Source organism: Arvicanthis niloticus, chromosome 2, assembly GCF_011762505.2.
Source record: "Arvicanthis niloticus isolate mArvNil1 chromosome 2, mArvNil1.pat.X, whole genome shotgun sequence".
NCBI lineage: Eukaryota > Metazoa > Chordata > Mammalia > Rodentia > Muridae > Arvicanthis > Arvicanthis niloticus.
The window spans coordinates 64,056,036-64,082,789 of NC_047659.1; the positions used below are offsets into that span (position 1 = coordinate 64,056,036).

At 45.4% G+C, this 26,754-nt stretch overlaps 1 protein-coding gene across 1 annotated transcript in view; it reads right to left on the reverse strand.

The window, feature by feature from the left end:
• Ptprj (protein tyrosine phosphatase receptor type J) overlaps window positions 1-26,754 on the reverse strand; it is a 147,652-nt gene that overhangs the window by 21,097 nt on the left and 99,801 nt on the right. The window contains exons 2-11 of the mRNA XM_034495276.2: window positions 19,925-19,943; window positions 15,858-16,109; window positions 14,055-14,282; window positions 12,823-13,032; window positions 10,672-10,935; window positions 9,259-9,516; window positions 6,409-6,666; window positions 5,383-5,655; window positions 4,007-4,297; window positions 1,456-1,587 (exon numbers count right to left, since the gene is read on the reverse strand). Coding sequence (XP_034351167.2) covers window positions 1,456-1,587; window positions 4,007-4,297; window positions 5,383-5,655; window positions 6,409-6,666; window positions 9,259-9,516; window positions 10,672-10,935; window positions 12,823-13,032; window positions 14,055-14,282; window positions 15,858-16,109; window positions 19,925-19,943 — 2,185 coding nt within the window. The remainder of the gene's footprint in view (window positions 1-1,455; window positions 1,588-4,006; window positions 4,298-5,382; window positions 5,656-6,408; window positions 6,667-9,258; window positions 9,517-10,671; window positions 10,936-12,822; window positions 13,033-14,054; window positions 14,283-15,857; window positions 16,110-19,924; window positions 19,944-26,754) is intronic.

Genomic DNA, 26,754 nt, shown 5'->3' on the forward strand with positions numbered 1-26,754 from the left:
CTAGCAGAAACCTGCCTGAAGCACGCTGCCCACACTGTGAGGCTGGGTTCCCTGACCTCCTGGCCCAAGACCTGTGTCCAGCCGCTGCTGACTGGTCTGGTCACCATGTAACAGGACCTTTTTCATTCAGCATAGGTCTGAGTTCAAAATTTGTTAAAAACAAATTCAATGATAAAAGGCTTAGAAACTGACTCAAACATTTTAAAAGTAGGGAGGAACGCCACATTGTGTTTATTTGTGTTCCTAGGGATGCAGGTGCATGTGTGTATGAGCTACTTTGTATGAATATGTGTCTATGTGTATGTGAAAGCCAGAGGAAAATCTCAGGTATCATTCCTCAGGCACTGTTTTTTTGTTGTTGTTGTTTGTTTGTTTGTTTGTTTGTTTGTTTTTGAGTCAGGGTCTCTCTCTACCCTGGAACTCCGCCAAGCCAGCTTTGCTGACTAGCCTGGGAGCCCAGAGATCCTCCTGTCTCTGCCTCCCTGGCACCAGGATTACAAGGGCATATCCCAATGCATATTTCTTTATTTAATGTAGATCCTAGGGATTACATTCAGGGCCTGTACAAGGCAAGCACTTTACCAACCATGCTAACGCCCTTGCCCCGATTTGTGTAAACCCAGGTACCGTGCTGCTATCAAAGCTGCCCTCAAAGCATTCCCTTCTTACTGCCAGAACCACCATTCCATTCCCCACCTCTTTCACCCAGAATATGCCCTCACAGTCCCAGAAGCAATCTGTTTGTGCTTGCTTTCCAAGAGCACGTCATCCTAAATTGACCCGTTATGGCCTATGATCCAAATCTAGCCTCAGCTTTGTGTAATCAACTGTGGGACGGGCTCCCTTGTCTCTCCTGTATCTTCTGTAATGTTTCTACACCACCACAGAGGTGCCGGGTAGTTGTGACAGAGACTTCACAGCCAGGAAAGCTTAAGGTACTTGCTATCTGATCCTTGAGAGTATCAGGCAAACAGCTGCCCCTTCCTGTTGGTGCCACAGCACAGACTGCACTGGAGAGAGGCCTGTATTTATATCACTGATGTGCCTCATACACAGTGGAGGTTTGAATGAGAATGGCCCCAGAGGGTCATGTATTTGAATACTTGGTCCCAATACAGTTGGTGGAGCTGTTCAGGAATGATTAGAAGATGTAGCTTTGTTGGAGGAGATGAGGTATCACTGAGGTATCACTGAGGGGTGGACTTTGATGTCTCAAGTATGAGTGCCAGTATGTGCCCCGACCCTTCTGATTCATAGTTGTGGATCAAGATGTGAGCTCTCAAACGTTCCTACCACTGAGCCTTTGCTCCACCATCATGGATGCTGAACCTTTGAGGACGTAAACCTGTTAAACACTTTTGTTTATGAGTTGCTTTGGTCATGGTGTTTTATCACAGCAGTAAGACAGTAACCAAGATAGTTACAAGGGTTAACCCATTGCTGGACCCCTCTTACCTTCCCCAGTGGTGAGAATGACGGCATAGGCTTTGATAGGTCCATGGCTGGCTTCAAAACCGCTGAACTTAACCTTTACTGAATTGTGACTGACCGATGTAATATTAGGGGATCCATCTGGAGGAGGTGGGTCTAAAACAATAGGAAACACCCAACATTTAAAACCAAAGAAGAGAAACTACCAGGCGAAGAATGTGTTCCAATGCCTTCTACAGGATGTCCCCCTGCCTGGGAAGATCTACCCACACCCAGGAAGCCCTGCCCCTGTATAGGAAGCTATATGCAGAAATCATCCAAGACATCTCCCAAAGAGGCAGGAAGGGAGGAAGTACTGTGCAGAGGCCCAGATCCTTAAGAAGGCCTGCTGATAGTGACCCAGATACCACACATCTACCAGCGGCTGTCCAGCTTTTAGCTAGTCAGGGTCTCACACTTCCCACCCTGACACTGGCAGCCCAAACTATAGGAGCGTACACACTGCAACACCTGGAACCCAGCCCTTCCCATCCTTCCTCCCGAATGCTAAACTTAGGCCCCTTCACATCTCTTACTCTCCGCACACACGAAACAAGCAATAAACCCTGGCGAAGACTTTCTCCAACTCTCCTTCCTCCAATATTTCCCGACCCAGATAAAATGCAACTTCGAATTTGACGTATGTTAAATTTATAACCATCCTCTGCAAAAGGAAGCTCCCGATTAAAAAGTGAGAATCACTGAGTGAAATGATGTTTGTGTGTGGTCAGTTCTGTTTGGCTTATTCCCCAGCACCACCACCTGATTTTATTTGTTTACATGTAGCCCAGGCTACCCTGAACTTCCTAAAATAGCCAAGGTGACCTTGAGCTTTTGACCTTCCTGCCTCTACCTTCCATGTATTGAGATTACAGGTATGTGTACCACATGCAGTTTACATAATGCTGGAGACTGGACTCAAACGTTCATGCACACTAGGCAGCAAGTGCTTACCAACTGAGCTACAGCCCAACCCAGAGATACCTAGTTCTGATGAGCTCCTATGCTCTATGCCTAGTGCTCTGCTCAGCCAGGAAGAAGAGCCTCGGCTACAGTCTCTGCTCTGTAGCAGCTTATGCACATCGATGACACCATGAAAAGAGGAGCTACAAAGGGGGAAAGGAAATATTCACTGTCCCTGCTATGTTCTATAAAACCAAAGTGGAATGCCACAGGGTAGGGTGCCACTGTGTACTACACAATTTCAAGAGCCCCATACATACTGTTTTCCCTAAGATTTTATAGTGCACAACATGAGCAGCCATATGTGTGGTCTTCAATGCAGAATGCGCAGCACAACAGTCCTGGAAGGAAAGTTCTGCTTCTCCTTTTCACAACCAGGCCTCTTAGCAAGGTTAGTTACATGACTGGTAAATGAGAGAAACTGAACTCAAACCTGAGTCTACCTTATCTATTGTGAGCCTCTGTCTATAAGATACCTCAACCGCTTTCCAAGTCAGGTCCCTGCAGTAAGAGACTCTCTTAGAATAACCTCTGATTCTTCAGAGACTGTCAGCAACATTCTTATGCCCTGAAGAATCTAAAAGTCAAAAAACACAAAGGGAATATAACACCACCACTCCACTGCCTGATCTAAAACATAATTTTGGCAAAGACAGGAGAGCAATGGACAGACAAATTAAAACCAATTCTCCCCAGGCCGGGGGTAGGGGAAGAGGGGAGAGAGAAAATGAACAAATATGAGGGAGTAGCAGGAAACTGGGAGGGGGCAGAATCGCTGCACAGTGTGCTACCTTTTCTTCTGCTAAAGCACCTCAGGCTCTGGTCACTAGATTCCAGGGAGCTGAGTCCTGACTACACACACAATAATGTTACTGCATTTAAGTCTTCTTCTGTAAGTTATGGGGGTCATATTATATGGCTATCTTTGAAAGAAAAAGAGAGTCCTTATCTTGAAGTAATCCATGACAAATACAAATGGTCAAATCGTGTTTCAGAGTCTTCCTTCCAATAACAGGAAGGGCAGAAAGGATGTAAACGTGCTGGCTGAGTGCTGGCAAATGTCCAACAGCACATGCGCTCCCCCTACTGTCCAGACACAGATACAGCTGGACAGTTCTACAAAATGCCTTTCTTAGATGCAGTAAGGAAACTCCCTACTATAAGACAAAGAAAGGGGAAAGAAAAGAGAGAGGAAGGGGGAGGGAGGGGATGGGGAAAGAAAGGGAGGAGAGGGTGAAAAGAAGGTGAGGGGAGAGAGAAGGGAGGGGAGAGAACAGAAGGAAGGAGAGAGAAGAGAAGGGAGGGGAGGGGAGGGGAGGGGAGGGGAGGGGGAGGGGAGGGGAGGGGAGGGGAGGGGAGGGGAGCAAGTTATTCTCAGAACTGCTCAGGATATGAAATACACATCACTCTTACTCTGCAGTTTTAAGTTGAATTGCTGCAGAATGAGGTAAGCAGTCTGCTGATAAAAATACTTTAAGGGAATGTAAAGGCCCTAAAAGAACTCCTGGGCTGCACTTGCAAGCTGCTGGGCCAGCTGCTCCAGGGGTAGCCAGCTCCCTGCCACAGAGCCCACCTGTGATGCCAGTGGTGCAGGTGCTCTGGGTGGGGAGCGCCATCTTTCCACATGACAAGGTGGCAATGCTGATGTTGTACGAGGTAGAAAAATTCAAATAGGTGACTTCTGTCCTGCACTCTGTGTCATCATCTGAAGTGCAGTTCTCCAGGCGTGTCATATTGTCCCAAGCATCACTCCTGACCCCCAGCTCGAAGCCTGTGTTCATCCCAGGGGGGCAGGCCCACTTCAGAACCAATGCAGGCTCCTTAGGGACCACTTCACAGTGGAAGAAAGCCACAGGTGCAGGTTCTGCAAAGCAAAGAACAGGGCAAGGTGAGGCTCGAGGGAAGCAGAGGACCTGGCCCAGGACATGAGGAGACAGCATGGATGTGGAGGAAGATGCTCAGCTTCACCGAATTAAGTGATATCAGACTACATGACCTTGAGTCAGTCACCTTACTGCCCTGGGGCTCAGTGCAGGTCTACCTGAGGATTAAATGCAACATGGGCGTCAGTCACCAAGTGAGATTCTGGGAAGAAAGGCTACAGACTTGGCAGTTAGAGCACTGGCTGCTCTTCTAGAGAATTCAAGTTCAGTTCCCAGCTCCTGCCCCAGCCAGCCAGCCAGCTGTACAGGCTCATGGAGGTTTTTCTCTTGCTTAAGGGTTGCAATGACAACAGAGGTCCCCACAACACCACTGAAACAACAAGGTAAGTAATGCAGGATAACAAGGTAAGTAACAGGCAGGATGCAGTCTGAGCAACGGTCACGGAAAGCCACAGATCGCTAACCACATCACAGGAAAGATCAGAAGAGGCATTGAGCTCTAATGCCTCCCGCCTCTTGGTCTAGCTCCTGCAGATCCACTCTCATCACCCTGGCCTCCTGTAAATTCTTCAAAGTAGTGTTATCTCCAGCCTCTGCTCATAATGCAGGGTCAAAACCCTGCAATGCTCACATGGTTGGCTCACTCCCTCAGACCTATGCTCAGTCACCTCCACATTTACCCTTTCCATGGGGCATCCTCACATGACACCTTAGATAACAATACCATTTGCCCCTTCCCTACCTTTTTTTTTTTTCCTTTTCCGTCCTCTTAGCCACAATCCCCACCTATCTACTTGCTTACTTTTATCTCTTATCTGTATTGTTCAGCAGTTCAGAAGTTCTAGAAATGCAGGGACCTCTCTGACAAAGCACGTGCTCTATAAACACGTGTTGGGTGAAGTAAGGGCAATGGCGTCAACATTCGTGAGCTGCCGGGCTATGCTGGAAGTTCTCTGTGTCCGTGGCTGCACACCACAGGTACAGTAACCTACAGGCTAGGAAGGTTCCTGCACATGAGCACCACAATGGGAAGAGCAGGGACCACTCAGAACACAGGACTACTCACCCATACAGAACAGCTTCCGACCAGGTACCAGTGATACTGTGTCATTCCCAACTTGTGTAAAGATCTCCACTGTGTAAGAGACGCCAGGGTCTAACCCAGTGACCGTCACAGAAGGGATGTCTGTAACTCTTCGGGTTACCCTGCTGCCATCTCCAGCCTTCGAGATAAGGACAGAGTAGACATAGGAAGCGGAGGCTGCGTCCACATTCTTCCACCGGATGGCTGCCGCAGTGGTGTTGGTGTCTACTTCAATGTGGGACACACTGCTGGGCCCTTGGTTTAAAATTAAGCAAATGAACAAAAATGAAGCCCCTTTGACTTACAGGCCCAGTTCATTTACTATAGCCAAAAGCTGCCTGATTTTTCTCAGGAAAGAATTAAATACAATTAACATGTACCACTTCAAAAGATGATTTCCCAAAAAGAAATTCAGAAAATTAAGTCTGAAAAGAATTTAAAATGTCCAGGCTTCTTTCAATATTCAATTTTATTCTATATATTCTGATATATTCTCTCATACAGGGAGAGCGCTTCTTTTAAAATTTTAGCATATATCTTCCAACATATTATCTCACACAGAGAGATAGTGTACTATAATTTCCAACCTCCTTTTGGAGTCTGACTAGTAAAGAAGCCCACACATATGATAAGCTAACCCCTCCACCATCCATCCATCTAAAGGCTGTGGAAGCATCTCCATCACTGTCACAGAATAGATCCTCATCTGAGGGGATCTTCAGCAGGACAGCAGCTCTCTAGTTTATGTTTCTGAAGAGTGAACAGCACGCTCTCCATTCTCCTATGGTGTTACTTTCTGCTTACAACAAGTTGTGTTCCCATAGCTCCTACCCAGAGTGCCAACCCCTACAGAAGAGCCTTTGCTGGGGCTGATGTTTCTAGTCCAGCTCCCACATCAACCTGCAACCCAGAGGCATAAACCAGCCCCTCCCTATCAGTTACTGTATTTCCTCCATGGGAGAGGCAGGAAGCACCCTCTCTGCCTACCTCATCCCCCACAAGACTCACGTGTGTACTGGGTAATGGAGTTGGAGTCGCCCTGGATCTGGTCCACTTCTGGGAAGATTGTGACATTATATAAGGTGCCTGGGGTAAGGCCTCCTATTGTGATCCATTTCTGAGAACTGTTGGTACTGATGGAGCCATTTTTAGACTCTAGAACTAAATGGTAAGTGTATCCAGAAGCACTGTCTGTATTCTGCCACTCCAGCTGCATTTCAGTGGTGCTAACATTGAGCACGTGGATGTCAATCACAGCACTGCGGTCTGGTCAGAGAAAAGAAAGAAAAGTATCTAATCATGATTCCAGCTTTACTTCAAAGTGTTTGTCAAAAGAACCGACTCTTTGTTATCCAACTTTCCAATGAGGTCAGACATCATGCACTAGAGGTCAGGGCCAGCCTGGGCTACGGATTTAAAAAAAAAAAAAAAAAATTCTCCAGTGAGTTCACAAAGGCCAAACAGTGTCCTGGTGCCTATGAAGATGAGAAGAACCCCTGAACTGGAGTTACAGGTGGCCGTGAGAAGGCAAGAAGAAGGAAATCAAACCCAGGTCCTCTGCAAGATCATTCAGCACTCTTAAGTGCTATCCATGTTGCCAGCCCTACACTCTATTTCTCACTCTGAACTGGGATTCTAATGCATTTGACCTACGGCAATTCATAAAGCTATGTACTGAGAAAGGCTACACTCTTCATATCTATAGTGTGTCTCCACAAAGAGTGTGTTTGAAGTTGAGTTTGATGCACACCTGTCATCCCAATAACACTTATGAAGCTGAGGCAGGAGGATTTCAAGTTCAAGGCCACCTCAGCATGACCCTGTCTAATAAATATGGGTTTGTTTTTCATCATCCAGTCAAAAGAACATGCATTCCATATGAACTGCCTGGCACACTGAAGAAAAAAACAAGAAGGAAAACGAAGGGAGAGTTTCAAAAACCAAGATATAGTTACATGATACCTTTCTCTAATAGCAAGAAGATCCTGCTAACTGTGGGGAGGGCCATTACATACACAGAGCAAAACCTTCAAGAATAAAATAATATCAGTTGTGTAATTATGACAATGGTGTAAACAAAAGGTGTAGCTGTGGACACAGGCAGGAAAAGAATTCAATCAGATGAGAACAGCTAAGAAGTACATATGTTCCCTTCCCCTTTAGCATGGTAAATACATGCAACATACATACATATTTATCACTAACCATCTGTCAATGTGCATTTTGCACATTTATACATAGATGTACTGTATAAACATTACCATTATCATATTCAAACTGTTTTCATCATTTTTCAACATAAAATCTGTACCTATTTAACACTCCCTTCCTAGTCCCTCCCACAAGCTCCTCTCTGTGTCTGTGGAGCTGCCTATTCTAGGCACTTTGTATAAACAGAAGTATAAGCACTTGTCTTTGGGAGTGTGGTGACACACACCTTTAACCCCAGCATGTAGAAGGCAGAGGCAGGAGGATCTCTGTAAATCTGAGACAAGCTGTTCTATATAATGCCTTCCAGGCCAGCTAGGGCTACATAGTGAGACCTTGTTGTTAAAAAAATAATAATAAAACAAATTAAATGTTCTTTCTGCATGTGTGACTTACTCCACTTTGTAAAATACTCTGTGTGTGACTTGTTTCACTTTGTATATTTACAAGATATACTTATGTTATACATGAATGAAGATTTCACTCCATATGGCAGAATAAAACTCTATTGTGTAGACTACAGATAAAGCCATATTTTGTCTATGTGTATGCCAATAGATATTGGTTTCTACCTTTGGGCTGCTGTGAATGAACACTGGTGTACAAACTAGCTATCTGAGACGCTGCTTTCAATTCTTTCTGACAGATACCCAAAGTGGAAAACTAGATCAGAAGGCACTTGCTTCCTCCCTTTATCAAGACTGCCTTTAACACCTTTCGACTATGTCCCAAGCAATGACGACAGCTGTTTGTTAATGGACAGTAACTGTAAGTTTCTGGGGCCTTACTCCATCCCTTCTTGACACCCATTCCCAGGAAACTACTCATAGGAAACTACACACAAATACAAGGCTGACTTTAAATTATCCCATAAAGTAAACATTGCCAGACATGTTAGCCTGCGCCTCTGATCTAACACTTTGGGAAGCAAAAGCAGGCTGATTTCTGTGAAAAGCCAACCAGGTCTACAAAGGCCAGCCAGGGCTATACAGTTAAGCTTTGTTTCAAAATCAAATAAAAAAAATAAATAGATAAAAATAAAATGACTCATGCTGACAGGGTAAAATATTCATAATTAGCAGATGAGGAGAAAGCAGATTATAAAACCACACACGAACAAAGACAACAAGGTTTGTAAAGGGCAAATTTATCAAGACAAGTCCATCTACATGTTAAAACAGTATCAGGGAGCTGGCTATGGTAGCCTGGGACTCTAACCTCAGCATCTGTGAGGCAGAGTTCAAGACTAACGTCAGTCACATAGTAAGTTAGAAAGTGACATGAGACCCTATCTCAAAAGTGGGTGGGGACCTGTCAAGGTGGCTCAGTAAGTAAAAGCACTTGCCACACAAGTCTGAGAACCTAAGTTCAATTCCCAGCCCAGGGTGGAAGGAAAGAACCAATCCCCAGAGTTATCCTTGGACCTCCATACATACAGCATTATGTTAATTAATGACTTTACATGTGACTTTTTTTGCTTGACTTTATTTTTGTCTTGTTGAAATGCACTGTATTTTTGTACTGTTGATATGCAATGTATGAAATGTTCTTAAGATTCTTTTTCATAAAAAGAAAAATAATATTCATAAAACAAGACATCTATTAATTGCACTGGCTTCCTGTAAGAAACTTCAGTGTCCAGACGCTTACCAGTTGTACCATTAACTGTCCTGGATGGCCCTTTAGTCCCATCTGGTCCTCGTGGGAATATTTCAAAACGGTAACTGGTTCCAGGCTTTAAATCTTCAACGACGTAGCTCTGGTTTCCTGTCGAAGCATTTCGATGCTTCTCACTTCCATCTTGCGTGATGAAAATCTCAAATGACTCTGAGTCATTGCTTCTCCAAGCCAAACCGATTTCCCTTGTGCTGACATTTGTCACTCGGAAGTCAGAAACTGGACCGGGGGCTGTGGAAGACAGTGAGTAAGGTTAGGTGAAGACTCAACCCCCAGGCAGGGTCCAGCAGCGGCACTGCCCACAACATCAACACTTGAGCAGCTCGGACAGGGGCATCCAAAATTTGAGACCAGCCTGAGATGCACAGTGAAAGCTCATCTCAAAAACAAAAGTATGCAAAGTCTGTCTCCACAGGACAGGATGGCCAACCCTCAGGAACACTGACCAACATTCTCCAGAGCATCAACTGCAGTATAAGATCCCTCAAAAGCTGGTGCTTCTGGCTAAGAAAGATCACTTGGCCACAAAACTGCACACACCATGCCAGTAACCCACAGGCAGTGATGGGAGGAAGGATTCCCAGGCTCTAGGGTAGAGTGCTGGCCATGGCTGACTGCTTTATCTTGAACATGTTACTTAGCCTCCCGAAGGTCTAATCTCACCTCCATCGCTTCCCTGCTGAGACGCCTGCCCACATCACCTCACACATGGTCTCCTTGTCCATAAAGTAAGGCTAACGCCAACCACATCACAAGGATGTCCTAGCACCCAAAGACACAGTGCAAAAGCAGCATATCACAAGCCACTGAGCATGTGGTTAGGATCAACCAGTGATGGCTCTCGTTATATCTCATCCCCTGAGGGGCAAATGAGCCCTGTGGAACCATGTGCAGTGCTAGGCACTCCTTAAGGACAGAACAGAGCTCCTTTGCCTTGTATCTATTCTTGGCACATAGCAGACCACAAGAAAGGTGAGCCACAGTGTGCTGGTTAGCTTTTATTGTTACCTTGATAACAACCTAAAGTCACCTGGGGAAAGGAAACCTCAGTTCTGTAACTACCAGACTTGACTGACCTATGGCCATGTCTATGGGAAATAATGATTGAAATGGGCATGCCCAGACCACCGTAGGCTTATGTTATCTGGGCAGGTGGGCCTGGGCTGTTTAAGAAAACTAGCTGAGCAGGAGCCAGAAAGCTGGTCAATAAGCCATGTTCCTCCTCAGCTTCTGCTTCAGCTCCTATCCTGACTACCCTAAGTGATAAGACTGCCTGACACCCAGAGCTATAAGCTAAACTGTTTCTTCCACCAAGTTTCTTTGATCACAAAGTTTACCATATCAGCAGAAAAGCAAAGTAGACCACACAGCAAAGAGCGAACTTACAAGTGTACACTTGGAGGAAGCCTGGTATGCCCTCGGTCTGACCCAGGAAAGGATGAACTGTGATGTTGTACAAGGTGCTCGAACTGAGTCCAAGGATGGTGGCCTCAGTCTTATTGACAGTTTGGTTGATGGAGTCGGTCCCCCCAGCCACATGTATTTTGTAGGCAAATGCAGTATGGGACCCGTTATAGTTGCTTTTCCAGGTCAGGGTCATGCTCGAGGAGCAGATGTTCATAGCTCTGATGTCAGAAACCTGGGTGGAATCTTGGAAGACACAAGAGGAGTGAAAAAATAATCAGAGTGGTCAAGTCAGAATAGGAAGAGTGGAGAATGCCACCAGAGCCTGTCACCCTCACCATCAGCTCACTATGACCGAAAATGTGCATGGGTCTCACCAAAGTCAGACATCAGTGAAGACAGCTGACCACTGCACCTCACAGATGTTCTGTGTTCAGTTTGTGAACAGACCTTGGATTCCAGATCAGGCAATAGCATGGACTTTCACCTGCGCTGCCCTGGGGAGTTGGGGGTAAGCCAGAAAAGCCCTCAAGTACAGATCCACCCAAGAACAAACACATCATGAGAAAGCCTCACACCTGAACAGAGCATACTGGATTCTAAGCTGGTTGGGCTTTACCAGCCAGGTAGAGGCCTTAAGAAAGTTACTAAGCTACTTCCTTATGAGACATGGTTATCCACCTTAACCTTACAAAAAAAACATGTGAGAACACAAGACAGCCTTCAGTTATCTACTCTACCAGACCATACTGTCTTTCTTCTGCCTATCCTGTGTCTCAGGAGGCTGCACTCTACATGTGACATCACGGGGGACCTTCCACGTGGCCTGTGAACACTCTGTGGCAATGTGTGGCACAGGAAGGATGTTGGGGGGCTCCTAACAGGAATAATCAGTCTGACATCCCACGTCTTCCACTTTCACTGGACTCCAGAAAACTATCTCCTCCCTTACTCCAGTTCTGAAAGTGGCTTTCCACCAGCCACTTATTTTATCTCCTCAGGATAGGGGGTTTGTGGTCCTCTGCTATCTTCTATAAATATTTGGATAAAAGAGCTTTTTATACAGAGTCATAAATCTGTCAAAAACCTCTCCCACTATTCCCTTGCCCTCTGCCTTCACAGTCTAAGTCTGTCATCTGTATTTCTGATGAGGACAAAGTGTCCTCCCTGACTCCCTTTCCACCCCATCTCCATTAATCCAAGACATACCATCCTCCAGAGTAATTTCAGATCCTCCCTTTGGACTGAACATTACAACCAATGCTTCACCTCACAATGTCCATACAATAGGCTGCAGAATGGATAATAGCTATGTACCACCTGTGCATCAGCCCTGCCCCCTTTCCAAGCAGTACCCAACATTCTTGGTGGTAGGAACTGCTAGTCACCCACATGAGAGCCAAGGGACATCAGCTCCCTTACCCAGCACAGCATTAATCAAGCAGATACACAACATTTACCTGGGGACTTTGAACTCCAGGACATCAATAGATCTAGGGTAGCCTAACACTTCCTGGATGCCTGCTTGTTTTCCATTCTTGTTCCTCTACCCTTGTCTCTCACTCCCTCAGGTATGTTGACCTAGGATAGTATTTCAAAATACTAAGACACCGAGTCCCTAAGAACCGTGAAGCTACAGCATCTGAGCTCAAAGGACCCGTGTGCAGATGTCTCTGCAGGTTTATCCCAATCCCTCAGCTAAGGGCAGGATCCGTGCATCTTATTCTATCGGCAGCATTTACCACCAGCCTTCTGAAGACTGAACTCACAGAGTGAGGGTGCCCGTGAACCACAGTCCTGACAGCAAAGTGAATGTCAGCAAGGGCCTTGACAGAAAGTTCAAGGTGGATCTCAAGGGCAGACCAAAACCAGAAACAGCCTGGCTACTCTGCAGATAGCAAGGACAGATGTCAAGTGGCACCCAGCATCTACACCCTGACTCGATGAGCTTCAAAAAAGATAAACTATGGCCACAGAGGTAAGATAGGAACTCTCTCTCAGGAAGAGCCTTTTAATAACAGAACTAGCTGCTAAGCAAGAAATAATTCAGATATAGAATTTCAAAAGATAAAAGTTTATAAAGCTCAGGCTGAATCAGGCATTTCCAACCTACTTGTTTTAAATCCAACCTACTTGTTTTAAACACTTTGTTCCCAGGCTGTCCTTCTGTGCCATCTGCTGCTCGAGGATAAATGGTGACATTGTACTGAGTACCAGGCTTTAGATCAGTGAGCAAGACCTGAGTGATGGAGGGTGGGTGTGCAGAGGCAAAAGAATCCTTGTGTAGTTGGGATAAGTTGGCCACTGGGCTTCTCTTGGTACCATTGGCATCTGCTTCAAAGACTGGAGGCAAAGACATTAACCATAAGAACACATTCCCCCACCTTTCACCACCCATCCCATAGGATGACACATCCAACAGGGCCCACAGTTGGTACTCCATAAATATCTGTTCTCTGCCACCTACTGAGAAAGATCCAGTTCCCTGAAAAAAAAAAAACAAATACTTCACTTTGTACTACTACTCTATAAATACCACAGTTATTTTGAACTCTGATATGCTGGACCATCCCTTTTTCTTTGGGAAGTTATCTTCTGTCATCCCACCATGGTCTCCCTCAGACTGCTCCATAACTCTATCTTTGCTAATATAAGTCCACTCAGGAGTGCTTCCCCAGGACTACACTCTAAACAGTGGCAGAAAGGGCAGGGGATGAGACAGGAAGAGTCGTAACCATTTCTCCTTCAACTGTGGGGGAAGAGGGGAGCCTCCCTGAGAAGCAACCTGACACACAAACGAAAGCAGGAGAAAGAGTTGAGAGTGGCCTATGTCCTGAAGGCCTCACTATACCTGTTATAAACTATCCTTCAGTCTTAGCACTCAACACCTGGTTTCTGATGCTAATACCCAATTTGTATCTTTGTTTCCTTGGTGTAAAATAGGGATTTAGCGTCTCCTTTTCCTCATTTCACAGTTATCAGAGGAATCCACTGCAAATGCTACAAAGTCTACAAGTGACTCCTCAACAGAAAGCCCAGAAGACTACTAAAGATCCCTCTCCTCAAGGGGGGTGGCTGATTTGGCCATCCATTGATTAACTCTCACCTGCAATGAAAACTGAAACGTGAAAAGGCCTATCTACCTTCCTGAACTCCAGATCCAAACGTTTGAAGCCCACCTACCACACTGAACCCTGTATTCACTGTAAAATACGAGCCCCCTTCCTCATTGAGAAATGAGATCAGACAACAGCAGCAGGAAAGTCTTCCAGCAACTCTTAAACCCTACACAAATACATACATAGTACTTTTTTAAACCAGTAAATGATAAAAATCAAAACCTGATATACAATTTTGTAACTCACCCAAGACATCTTCTATAACCAGGAAATAATTCCGTGTCTCATTTGATTCTGGGAAAGCCAACCTATTATAGGTCCCTGGCTTCAGACCTGAAATATTGACTGATGAATGTGTGGTCGACTCTTCAGTCAGCATCTGGTAGGAGGCAATGCCATTTGTATTGTTCCAGGTGAGATGAGCCTGTGTCACACCCACGAAGGTCACACAGAGATCAGACACTGGCCAGGGCTCTGTTTCAAAAACATACAGTGGGTATTAGTGAGCAAGGCGTCTGCAGCCATCACTCCTTAGGTCACTGCCTGAGTGACCCACTAAATATATGCCATTCATATCAGAGTCTAAGCATCCCCGTGACATCACAGAGGCAGGGGACAAACACTATCTGAAAACACGGGAAGGAAGAAACTTTAAAACCCAAACTGCTTACATTCTGCATTATTGTTCAAGATTAATCCCAATAGGAATTTGAAATTCTTCTTTAAAATGCCCTTCTACACAGTGGCATTTAACTACGTTTATTTTAGACACTGAAAATAAAGCATCAAACAAATGACTGTTTTTAAATCTGGAAGTCTCCGTTCAAACTAATGCAAACAATATCACTTTATAATGCCCAGACGTTCTTACCCAGGAGAAGCCCGTATACTCCAACGCCAAGAAGATTTTAAAAGACATGCCTGGGCCCTTCCATCATCTTATTTGCCTGATGGTAACATAACTTAAACCATTTCAGCTAAAAGAACATGTACTCCCTTACATTTCTGCAGCGTCTTTATTGCTTATTTAGTTGGTTTCACTATGTGGCCCAGGCTGGGCTCAGACTTGCAACAATCTTCTCACCACTGTTTCATGAGTACTAGAATTAGAAACAGGTCCTGGAGCACCCAGCATCTCTCCCTTTGTGCTATGCAAACAGAGAGACCTGGGGAGGCAGGATGACTAGCTCAAGGACATAGCCTGCTAGTGTGCGTGGTGAGGAGACCAGAATACAGATGAGCACAGAAAGCCAAAGGTGGTGGTGCTTCAAACAGAGAAGGGCCCTGCCTGCGGCCTGCAGAGAGCTGACTGCAAAGACAATGGATAAATGACTCTAAGGCAGCCTCCAGCTCTAACATCACTGGTCATTGATTTGACTTCTCACATCAGATATTTCAGATACAAAGACTTCTTAATCAGGTCACTATGGGTGGGCTGGTTTTGTAGTTAACCTGGGATTGCAGGGAGGCCTCCACACCCACCCAGTATTTACTATGTTGGTGCTGACGATCCAAAGTCTGCTTCTCACACTTGCACAGCAAGCACTTGATATACTGAACCACCTCTCCAGCCCCAGGGGGGTGTGTGAGTGTGTGTGTGTGTGTGTGTGTGTGTGTGTGTGTGTGTGTGTGTGTGATGCTGACGACATTGGGAGTTGAAACAGGGTCTCACACATACAGTCAAACACTATACCACTGAGCTACATCCCCTGCTCTCTTTGTCTTTATCACTAAAGAATTTATCACCAATAAACTACACAATTTGATGGATCTTGGTGGCTGTATGGGTATCACAATCTCTAGCAGCTAGACTTGGGGCCCCCAGGTTCTAGTCCCGTCACTTGGTGTCCAGGACTATGGAATCTTAGAAGAAACTCCATAGTTTTCACCTTCAGCCCTCGGGCTTTATAGGGACAAGATAATGTCTTTCATTCACAGTGTCTGATACGATCTTTTCCAGAGTCCTGTCCTGTGGGCTCCAAGCCTCCCTCCTCACCTCCCCATGCCACTGCTGCTGTAGCCACCAGCCCTGTTTACTTTGTCCCTTACCTGTTGTGACAGTTTTGTTCGTGAGCTTTCCCAAGGTCTCATTGGCTGTTTTCAAGGTGATGGAGAATGTATAGGAAGTGCCTGGGCTTAAGCCTGTGATGTTATATGATGTCTGGTTTGTAACATTTAACTCCCTGTTCTCCATCGTATTCATTATTATATATTCTGAAGCAACTGAGTCATTGTGTTTCCATGTTAATACCACACTGGTTGGGCTGACAACAGCTTCAATGTCAAATACAGGATTCAGTGCTATTTAAATGAAGAGAGAGAGAGAGAGAGAAATTATGTATAATTAATAAATTAATAATTAAAGTAATAAATGTAAGAATAAAGCCCACTTTGTATGTCAACTTTTTGGGACTCAATTTTATTTCTCTTTGTTTGCCTCTTTGACTTCCCTGAAACAAAATACATCCAAACATATATGCACCCATGCATATATGTGTGTTCTTGAAACTGAAGACAAAACAAAAAGAAGGTGGCCATATTGGCCATGAGTTTAAACTTTGATCTAAGGTGATACAAAGAGATCTAAAATGCAAAATGAGTCTTGGAAAACTGCCCATGAAAATTTATTCTACCCACTTGGTGAATGACTTGGTTTAAGCCCCTTAAAACTCAATCTTAATTCTAATGTACTGTACCAACTGTGAAGGGGTATCATTAAGCCTTCGTGACAATATAGACAAGATCAGTACATTAAGACAGCTCAAACCTATTCATCCCTGGTCATAAAATTTTATTCAAAATCATTTCAACTCTCTGAATATCCCTGTACAAGAGCAAGTATGCATGACTCCAAACCAATGGAAGCCATGTGGTTATTCACAGTAATACTAGCAAGTGAGTGGAACCTGGTTAAGTCCAAAATTGAGGAGCAATGCCCAGATACAGTAAAATACAAGGTAACCTCTTGTTCTCAAGGTGCTGGATAAGCCACTGCTGACAGTCTTCTCTGCATGAACTGGATGGTGCGCCTCACCCAGAGGAGGTGCAAATTCATCCAGTTCATAGAAAGGGGAGAAAGAGAAGCAAGGAGAAATCAAACACTTTAGGAATAATCTTGTGAGCCCTTTCATGCACAAGTGTCTTCTATAAATCGACAGGTTCACATATCACTGAGTGCCACCAATTACAATTAAGGACAATGGTCGTGAGGAGAAAACGGTACCATAATAGCTACATCAGAGGAGGCAGAGATATGAGCAGCACCCTGGAGGGTGGTTATCAATGTCCCAGCTGCTAAGTGTGCATGTGCCGCTCACCCATCTCACCTGTAGGAGGATGGCCATGGCGCCATTCTCAATAGCAAAAGGCTATGCTAAAAGCTGGCTTGTTTTTTAATTCATACAGAGAATCTGAGCAGCATGGGGAAACAGACTCCTATATTTCAACAGTCATAGGTGCATACACTTTTACTAAATGTTTCCTCTCCATTTACTGAAATAATACTGTGGGGTTTGCCCACCTTTCTATCGATGCAACATATCACATATGCTCGTGTGCATATGCTGAACCGTCCTTAATCCCTGAAATGAATCTCACTGGATTGCACTGGAGAGTTTTCAGTGTGCTGTTGAATTGGGTTTCTGATCTTTCAAGGAGGAACTGACAAAGACACTGATTAATATAAACCTCCCTCTTAGAACAGCTTTTTGCCACATCCTGTATGTTTTGAAATATGGTCTTTCCATTGTTTCTCAAATGTTTTAATTCCTTTTCCCTTTTTCTTGCATTATTGGTTATGTAAGAGAATGTTGCTAGTTTCCAAATGTGTGTAGTTTCCAGGGTTTGTAATAACTGATTTCTAGGTTTTACTTGACTGTGAGAGATACTTTGCAGTGGCTCCCTGAATTCTTAAAACTCACGAGATGTATTGTGTAGCCTAAAATAGGTCTATCCCAGGCAGTGATCCATCTCCAGTGGAGAAGAATGTGTATTTGCAGCTCCTGGGGAAACTACTTGGATATGTCTCACAGGTCTCTTTGACACAGACTGTTATTGGAACTCAATCCTTTCTTACATCAACTACTGTGGGTAATTGAAGTTGGGGTTCACAACTCAGGACATACCCTTCTGAATGTAACGTAAACACCTTCTCAATTTCTCATCCTGCTGCCTATCACAGGGTGACTCCACAGCCTTAATCCAGAAATCGATTTTCGGAGCTACACCTAAATCCCACTCCATATATATATATATATATATATATATATATATATATATATATATATATATATATTATAGGCTAAATTGTGTCATCGCCGAAATCTATACGTTAAAGTACGAAACGCCAGTACCTCCAAATGTGTGTATACTTGCAAGACAGTGTGTCAAGGGGTTAAGTTCAAATGAGGTCATGAGAGTGGGGGGTCTCTCCCCATAAAACTGCCATCCTTATAAGAAGAGCAGATGAGTACAGGCAGGAGGGCTGAAGGCAGATCCACGATAACACAGCTCTCAGGAGCTGAGAGAAGCTCCTGAGCTGTGGGGAAAGAGAACGTGATCATGAGGGACACCCAGCAGACCAATGCAGAGCCCTTCCCGTGCCTCCGGAAGTCCTTAGTTCCCAGGGAAAGCCTTCTGAAATAGCTCCAGAGTTTTGTTCCCTGCCACCAAGCATTCAACCCTCTGAGCTGGACTGCACTAGAGAGGTGAGATTCTGCAGAGCTCCAGCTGCCCAGCACCTCACGGAGCAGGCTGATTCACAGGACAGACAGTGCCTGTGTGGCTCCCCACTGTTTGTGAAAGTTCTGCATAACTACTGCTATTAACAAAGATTTGCCTTATTAGAAGGGTTCTTTGTAAAACACTGTGAGACCAAGCCAATCATTTTATCTCAGTGATTCCTTAAGCTTTGTTTTGTTTTGTTTTGGTTGTTTTGTGTTTGGTTTTGTTGTTGTTGTTGGTTTGGTTTGGTTTGGTTTGGTTTGGTTTGGTTTGGCTTTGCTGGAAAAGAAAAAAAAGTTCCTGAATTTTAGGAACAAAAAAATGGTAGCATTTTTTCCCAAAAATATACATTTTTAAAGTACTAACTACCTTCTACAGAAACAGTAAGGTCTTGATCCCCGAATGGTGCTTTCAGCTGAATGTATTTAGCTATATAAACCATCATTACCATAATATTAGGCAGGCATCTGTATTCATCTTGTCTTCCTACAGACCAGGGAAGACAACTAGCTACACCTGGAACTCAGGCCTCCACACAGCACTGAAGGCCCAAGAGGAAGGGGACTTCGTATAATTTACAGAACTTCATATGTATTGGGTAAGTACCCGACCATGAGCTATAGACTCATTCCCAGGCTGACACTCAAAATCAAAAGATATAGGAGGCTATCTCTGCTTTTGAAGAATTTCTATAATTCCATACCATAAGTGTAGTTAAAGCAGCAACACAAGAAAGTGCTTGAAAAATAATAAATAATACATGAAATAGAAATATACAGTATTACAGTTTTAATACATTCATCTCACACATGGATATAGGCTGGCGAAAGAAAATCACAGGAAATCCGATGTTTTTATGAATTGGTGGTTTAACTATGTCCCCCAGGTTAACCCCAAACTCCCTAGCTCAAAAGAATCTCCTGATATAGACTCCCAAGGAGCTGGGAATACAGTACTGCCTCACCACCATTCAGTTGAGAAAACAAAGAGTTTTTATAGTTGTGTTAAACAACTAACTGAATGTTCCTTTTACTTATGGTTTCTATCTTCATTTTATTTCTAAGGGGAAAAATGGAAAGTAATTGGGTTTTGGTTTTTGGTTTGCTGTGTTCCTATATGCATTGATGTTCTGCCTGCATGTCTGTGCAAGGATGCTAGATCCTCTGGAACTTGAGTTACAGACAGTTGTGAGCCACCACTGGGAATCAAACTCAGGTCCTCTGGAAGAGCAGCTAGTGCTCTTAATCACTGAACCATCTCTCCAGCCCCATAAGTGGATTCTTGATGTATTTTTTCCTGTGATTTTTTTTTCCATGTTTGCCATTATTGTAGCTCTGCGTCCAGTAGGGGGCAGTAGCAAACAACACAAGAATGGAAAGGGGCAAGGTACTCACCCGCACCTGCGCACAGGACCTGTAACGGAAAAGAAAAGGGAAGTCAGCAGATTCATTCAACCGTGAAAATGCAAATGAGAAACAGAGCAGTTGAGGACTTAATATTGGGGGTGGGTGTTGAGGGCATGGCGGACTGATGGCCTTAAATAGGGCGTCTTGAGGCTTTAAATACAAGGAAAGCGCAAGTCAACTACACGGGGCTGCTGGCTACATAAACCCAGTGTTTTTCCCAGCTCCAAAGGCGGCTGCTCCCTCCTGCCCCTGTGAGGTGAACTGACAAGGACTCAAAAGGAGATGCAGGCCCAAGCTCTTCCCCACAGCCATGTCCAGGTCCAGCCTACTGTTAAAGCCATGGCTGAAGTGAGTGCAGTCAATGGATTTGGGCTCTCTGACTACACAATAGTCACCTTCTTCAGTCTATCAGCAGAGGGCACTCAGTTTTTAATTATCTGGTATACAGCTTTGGGAAGGAGCAAACTTTGAGACCTTACAGATTTAGTTGGCAATGTTAGTCTTCCCTTTGGGGGAGAGGGAGTCCCATGAGCGGTATTCACTATCATCCATACCATACATTATTTCCCCAAAGCCTGGTGTAATTCAAGGTCGCACGTCCCATTGTTTCTTAAACACATGGTTTTGGTAATTGGAGTTTCCAAAGTATGGGGATTGAGAAAAAGAAAATAATCAAAAGAAGGAAAAATGCCCCACAATTCCCCACCACACTCAGAATAAAAATCCACCCTTAACTACCCAGCAGGCTCCTGAAGTCCTGGTGACACTCATGCTCTTGAAGCTGGTTTTCCCTTAGGACCTTTACACATTTATTCCCGCTTGCAAAATCACACCGCCCCGAAACTTACAATTTCCTAGGGCCTGCCCAAAATGCCACCTCTTCAGAGGTCTCTTCAGTAACCACCCAGGAAAATTAAACCACCCTCACTCTGTCACCGCTGCCTCCCCCACTTGAGCAGAAGAAACACACTGCATACAGTAGGCACACAGTAAGTGCAACTGAAAAGAATCAATTAGCTGAGGAAGAGAAACGGAGCCCCCAAGGTCCCCCCAAAACTTTCCACTGCCTAATCTCTCCAGTTCAACCTTTCTCAGCTCATCTGAGGGGTCCCAGTTGCTGCTGCCCTCAAGCCAGGCAATATGTCAATCAACAGAGTTTATGGTGGGTCCAAGGAGAGGGAGGAAAACAGAAGGGTCCACGGCCAGCACAAGGAAGCACGTATATTTTGTGCAGTACTTAAAAAACAAGTTCAACTACAAAACCTGTACTCTGAGATGGTGGCTTCTGGCACCTGCCCTTGGTACATCTCTCCTTGGTATCAATACACTATTGCCCCTCCCGGAATCCATCAAAGACCTACATCCTGCCCTCCAACGGTTTGCCAAAAGTGAGGTAATGAGACAAGTCTAAAAGTAACTCCAGAGAGCACCGTCACAAACATTCCAGTAGGAAGCACCCACAAGCGCCAATGCTGCCTTAGACAGCCTCCTCCTCGTTATCCCAAAAAAACAGGACAGCAGCAGCCACGCCCTCGGAGACAGGTCAACGGTACTGCATGAGAAAGCAGACAAGGGTGCATGCAAAGCAGAGTGTGGTGCCTCGAGATCTTTGTCGTGTGTCCCCTTAAGTCACTTGTACAGGTTAAGAGGCAAGGATTATCTGTTGGAGAAAAAAAGGAGTGGCAGCTCTGTGTCCCTGTGCTCAGAACGTTGAAGTTAATTCATTCAGAGCGCTGACCACCAGGCTCTGTTCAAAATGCTCTCAGACACAAACTCAGTCTTCCAAATTAATAAGAGGGTGAAAGGTAGGGCCTGGATTGGAACTACAGTACTCAGACTACAGAGTCCCTGTGTATAACCACCAGCTCTGCCACCTCCTAAGTGGGGAAAAATACTAGGGATTAGTGAAGATTTAAAAATTAATTATAGAAGATATTATATTAGTATGCTCATTCCCCATCTCTAATAATAATAATATAATAATTTTTAAAAACAGGGTAAGGGTTCTCTATGCTCTGAGGCAGACTGGACCAGATTTCTCCTCTGAACCCTCCCAGAGGCGCCTGTGTCACAAACAAGGTAAGCTGGGTCTCTTTGGAGCTCATGGTGAAGCAATGGCCACTTCAAAAGCATATGGTTATCACCTCTTCATCAACCTCCCTCTCCACCTTTGCCCTCTCATTCTCACCTCCTTGGACCTGACTTCCAAATAATGTCAGCCCCCTCCTCGGAAGCCACAGGCACTAAGACTCAGCCTAGCAAAGGGGTATCAAGAGTCTGCAAGGGATAGTACAGTGAGGTACACAGGGGAAGGGCTTCGTGGGGTCTGCCCATGATGCCTGCGGCTTCAGCAACACGTTGAAGAACACCACCTATCAGCTGAGATGGCTCCAGGAAGAGGATGAGCAGACCTTGATCCTTGAGCTAAGTCAACAAGTACCTCCAGACTCCTTGCCTGGGGAGAGCAACACCACTGACCAGGCAACTACCTGCTTTTGCACCGCCTGTTAACTATAACAAGTTACACTAGTTGACACAGCAAAGTGAGGTACACTGACTTTCACTTAACCTGCAACTGTACAGCAGGAATCCTGAAAGGCCAATGACTCCCCTTCTGGGATCAGCTCAGGTCATCAGAAGGCACAGTCAGAACTCCCAGCCTCTTTCACAAACCAGATAAAAAGATACTGGTAAGACACCTGGCCAGGTAGGTACTTCATACATACTTTTTAAAATGCCATCAACACAAACAGAAGGAAAAGCCTGTCAAGCCTGATGCAAGATGATAGGAGATGAGTTCCCAGGTTCTAAAATAGTACACCAAAGTTATCTGCAGAAAAGGGAGTCTGGGGACAACTTCCCTGTTAACAGCTGGATGCTGAGGACCACAGCTCCTGGTGCTCCTGAAGAAGGAGCTGAGACTTCTCCCCCAAACCCGCACCCCTACGTCAATGTCTACCCACATGGGGAGAGCAGTAAGCATTCCTCAGACTCCTTCAGGGAGTCCTCAGCGTGCCCATGCCCAGTTGGCTGTGGTGGCAACAGAAATAAGAATCTCCATTCACAGATAAGGACAGCGCTGCCAGGGTTACAAAGCCCAAAATCAGATACTCAAGCCCCAGAGGAGGAAGCGTGGAGAGAGATGCTGCAGCCTGGAGACAGAACCAACGCTTTCCACTCCCCACTTCCCTCTGGGCAGAAATTAAAGCAGATGATGAGGTATGCAGAGACAAGCATGAGGTGGAGGCATGCCCGGCTTCAAGGTCGGACCCTTCCCTGAGCCGCCACCCCCCCCGCCTCCCCCCCCCCCAGCCTTTCCTGTGTAACCTAGTACAGCTGTTATACAGAGGACTGGAGAGCTCAACCTGGGGCTTAGGGCTCCAGGGGCACCAGATGTCACAGCCCTTGAACCAGGGAGCTGTTGAAGGTGTTGCAGAAGTACGATTCCCACAGCCAAGAGGGAAAATGTACCCACATCACATCCATACATCAGAAAATCACTACATCAAAAAGAGGAACGGGGCACTGACTCCTGATATATGGGTGAATCTCAAAAAGATGGTATTCCGGGAAAGAGGCCAGACACATGGCCCAACACAGTTCATTTATATAAAATATCCAGAACAGAGACTCCACAAACGAGGAACACAGGCGAGGGGCCACAGGGGCTGGAAGGGGAGGAGGCCTGGTTACAAATGAACTCTATTTGTGGGTTTCTTTATGGGCGACTCTAAGTGAAGAGAATGGATAGAGACGCAGTCGCACGACAGGGTGGATGCACTAAGTGCTGCTGAAACTCACCTCCAAACGGCTCCTTACTATTAAATAGGTTCTCAGGTTTTGCCCATCCCATCCCCACCGTGCTCAAGGGAGGAGGGAAAGGAAGCTTCGTGGAAGAAAAGGGAAAGAAGGGGAAGGAGACTAAGATAAGGAACTCTGAATTCTTCCTGCTCTATAAGCAGGCCAGGAGACCTCACTGGGAACATGGACCTAAACGTTTCAAATTCACCCCAGATCTACATGGCAACACCACACACCAAAATAGACCCTTTTAGTTCCTCCGCTTCCCCTCTCTCTGGTGTGAGTTCCCCATTATCCCAGTATGCCAGGCTATAAACTTTGGAGCCCCTTAATGCACCCCTACACACAAACCCTTCTTCTTGGATCACCCATGGTTCTGATCTCCGAGTTTCCATGCTGTGTTCCGTCTTTATAATATGAGGTCTGTAGAGCAGAGGCAGCTGCACCCTAGGCCTGCGAGGCTTGTGGCATTTCAAAACCTCCCAAGACATCATCCATACACATAAAACTAATAAGAGCCAGAACGGGGGGGGGGGGTGTGTTATCTGCCGCCGTTTGTTTCTGTTTTGTCAGATTATGGCTATGACTCTATACAGAACCCTCTATTTGGAGTACAAAACAGAACAACGCCTAAAGCGGGGCCTTCCTCGAACACTGAAGGTGAATGAAGCCAGATCCTGTTCCCTCATCCATTCACCTGGATGACATCTCTCTTTCTTACCCTGTGTGCTAGGGCCTTCTTCAGTGTGAAAATACACAGCTCTGCCAGATGACTCTTCTTAAAGTGTGCAGTGTCAGTCAGGAGCCTGGCAGATACAGGAGTCACCCTCAGCCAGAATAGGTAGAGAGAGTAAGTAGATGGGGCTACGGGAAAGCAACAACAGTGTGCAAGAATCCGGAAGGTCCACAACTGGAAAGGGGAAACAAGCTGAAGTGACTGTGTCTCCCATCTCCCATTGTCCAAACAGGAAGGGTACCCCTAGCATAGAACACAGAGGTAAGCCTCCTCTTGGGGTGCACATAGATGGGTTGGGGCACACAGAAGATAACCCAGGCTCATCTTCAGAGAGTCAGGTGATCTGCTGGGTAAGAGCCAAACAGGGTCAAGAAGCTCAGGTTCAAGCTGCATGCGGTGGCTTGCACGCCTTTAGTTCCAGCACTTGGGAGGCTGAGGGAGGTAGAGCTCTGTGAGTTCAAGGCCAGTCTGGTCTACAGACCAGTGGGTCTGGACCACCTTAAGTGCCCCCTCTGTCATTGGTAACCTGCACCATGCAAGGCTTAAAGCAGGGGGTTGAATGGCATGGGCTGAAAGCTTAGAGATCATCAGGCAAATTGAAAGGGACAGCCTGAGCTACAAAGTGAGGTCCCTGTCTTTAAAAATAATAAATAATACTAATGATAATAAAGGGCAGGTCCCACTTTCCCTGACCTTTGCGCTCGGGGCTTGAGAGTCTCCTAGAGCCATTCATTTCATCAATTATAAAATAATGAAAGGGCATCTACAATAAATATGCCATATGTATCCTCTCAAGATTCAAACACAGCAAGGTTCCTTGATTCCTGTGCTAACACCCTTCTTCCTCACCAAACCCCAAAGCTACCCTTTCAAGTCACCTGATGATCTCTAAGCTTTCAGTCTATGCTACTCAACCCCCTGCCGCAACCCTTGATTGGTGCAAGTTACCAAAGGCAGAGGGGGGCACTTAAGGTGGTCCAGAACCACCAAGAGCTCATAAGCCTGAGAAAACATCAAAGAAAATGGCAGAGTATGTGGGCAGGGTAGGGGGAGCCAGCTGAGCTTACTTACCTACGGACTCTAGAAAATGTAAGTGACTAAGGAAAAGGTCAGGAGATTGATAGAGCATGTAAAACTGTGGCAGACAACCACACAGAGAGACACCTGGGACTGCACTTGCTATAACATTAATCGACTCTCCTCCTAGCCCACTGTGCTGTGTGTTACTTTCATCATCACACTTAAATCTTCTGAGACCACAGGGAGCAGATGCTATGGTTATCTCCATCTTACAGATGTTGACAGCACAGCTGGGAAGTTATGTTCCTGTCCTGACATAGTTCAGCTTACAGTTGAAGATTTGCATCCCTTCTGCCTGACCCTGGAACTCCTGGCCTTAACTTCAGGAAGCACTGTGCAGCCTCATCTACAGGCAGGTCTCAACAGATAGCAGGGAAGACAAGATTACAAATGCCTGGCCTTGCCAGGCTAGCATGGCCCGAGGGACACGTTCTATCAGCTCATTGGAACTGACTGAATGAAACAGCTTTTGCAAAAGAAACTGAAATCATGGAGCAGCCTGGATTTAGCAGGTGAGGAGGCTGCAGGTTTCCTATTCTACATGTTGGGTGCTCAAGGGTGAGTAAAAAGGACTTTAGTACACAATGGGTAACAATAGACTCTTTATCCTTCTAAAGCCAAGCCCACACACCAGATGACAACGGTTATATTTACTCACTGACGTAATTAACCAAAATGTGAACTGCTTCAAGCAATGTTTAAAATCAAATAGTATTTTATAGGGTCTGGAGCAAACTGAGTCCGATTGTGAAAGGCCACCTTTCTTCCTCGCCCTGGTTCATGTCTCTGTGAAAATTATCCAACAGCTCCCTGAAATACAACCCACAGAAAGGCAAATCCTTGACTTCTGAGAACAGCACACTGGTGGGGCCTCCCACCAAACACACACAGCAAGCACCATGGCTGAAATGCCCCAGAGTCAGGTATCACCTGGTGAACTGGTCTCAGTACCTGGCATTAAATTCCACCAGGGAGCCCAAAGGCAAGACCTGAGCAGGAGAGCAGACAACATGCTAAGATTCCACCTCGAAAGCAAATAAAGGACTCGGAATTTGATCCTGCCATCCATAAGAGTCAGCATCACTCACAGCTCTATACCCCAAAGATTCAGGGTGAAGTTTCAGTGGACAGAATGGGCACCACCCTTATTGAAAAGCCCAGCCACCTCAATGTTGCCCTGGAGGCAGCTGGAGGCACAATG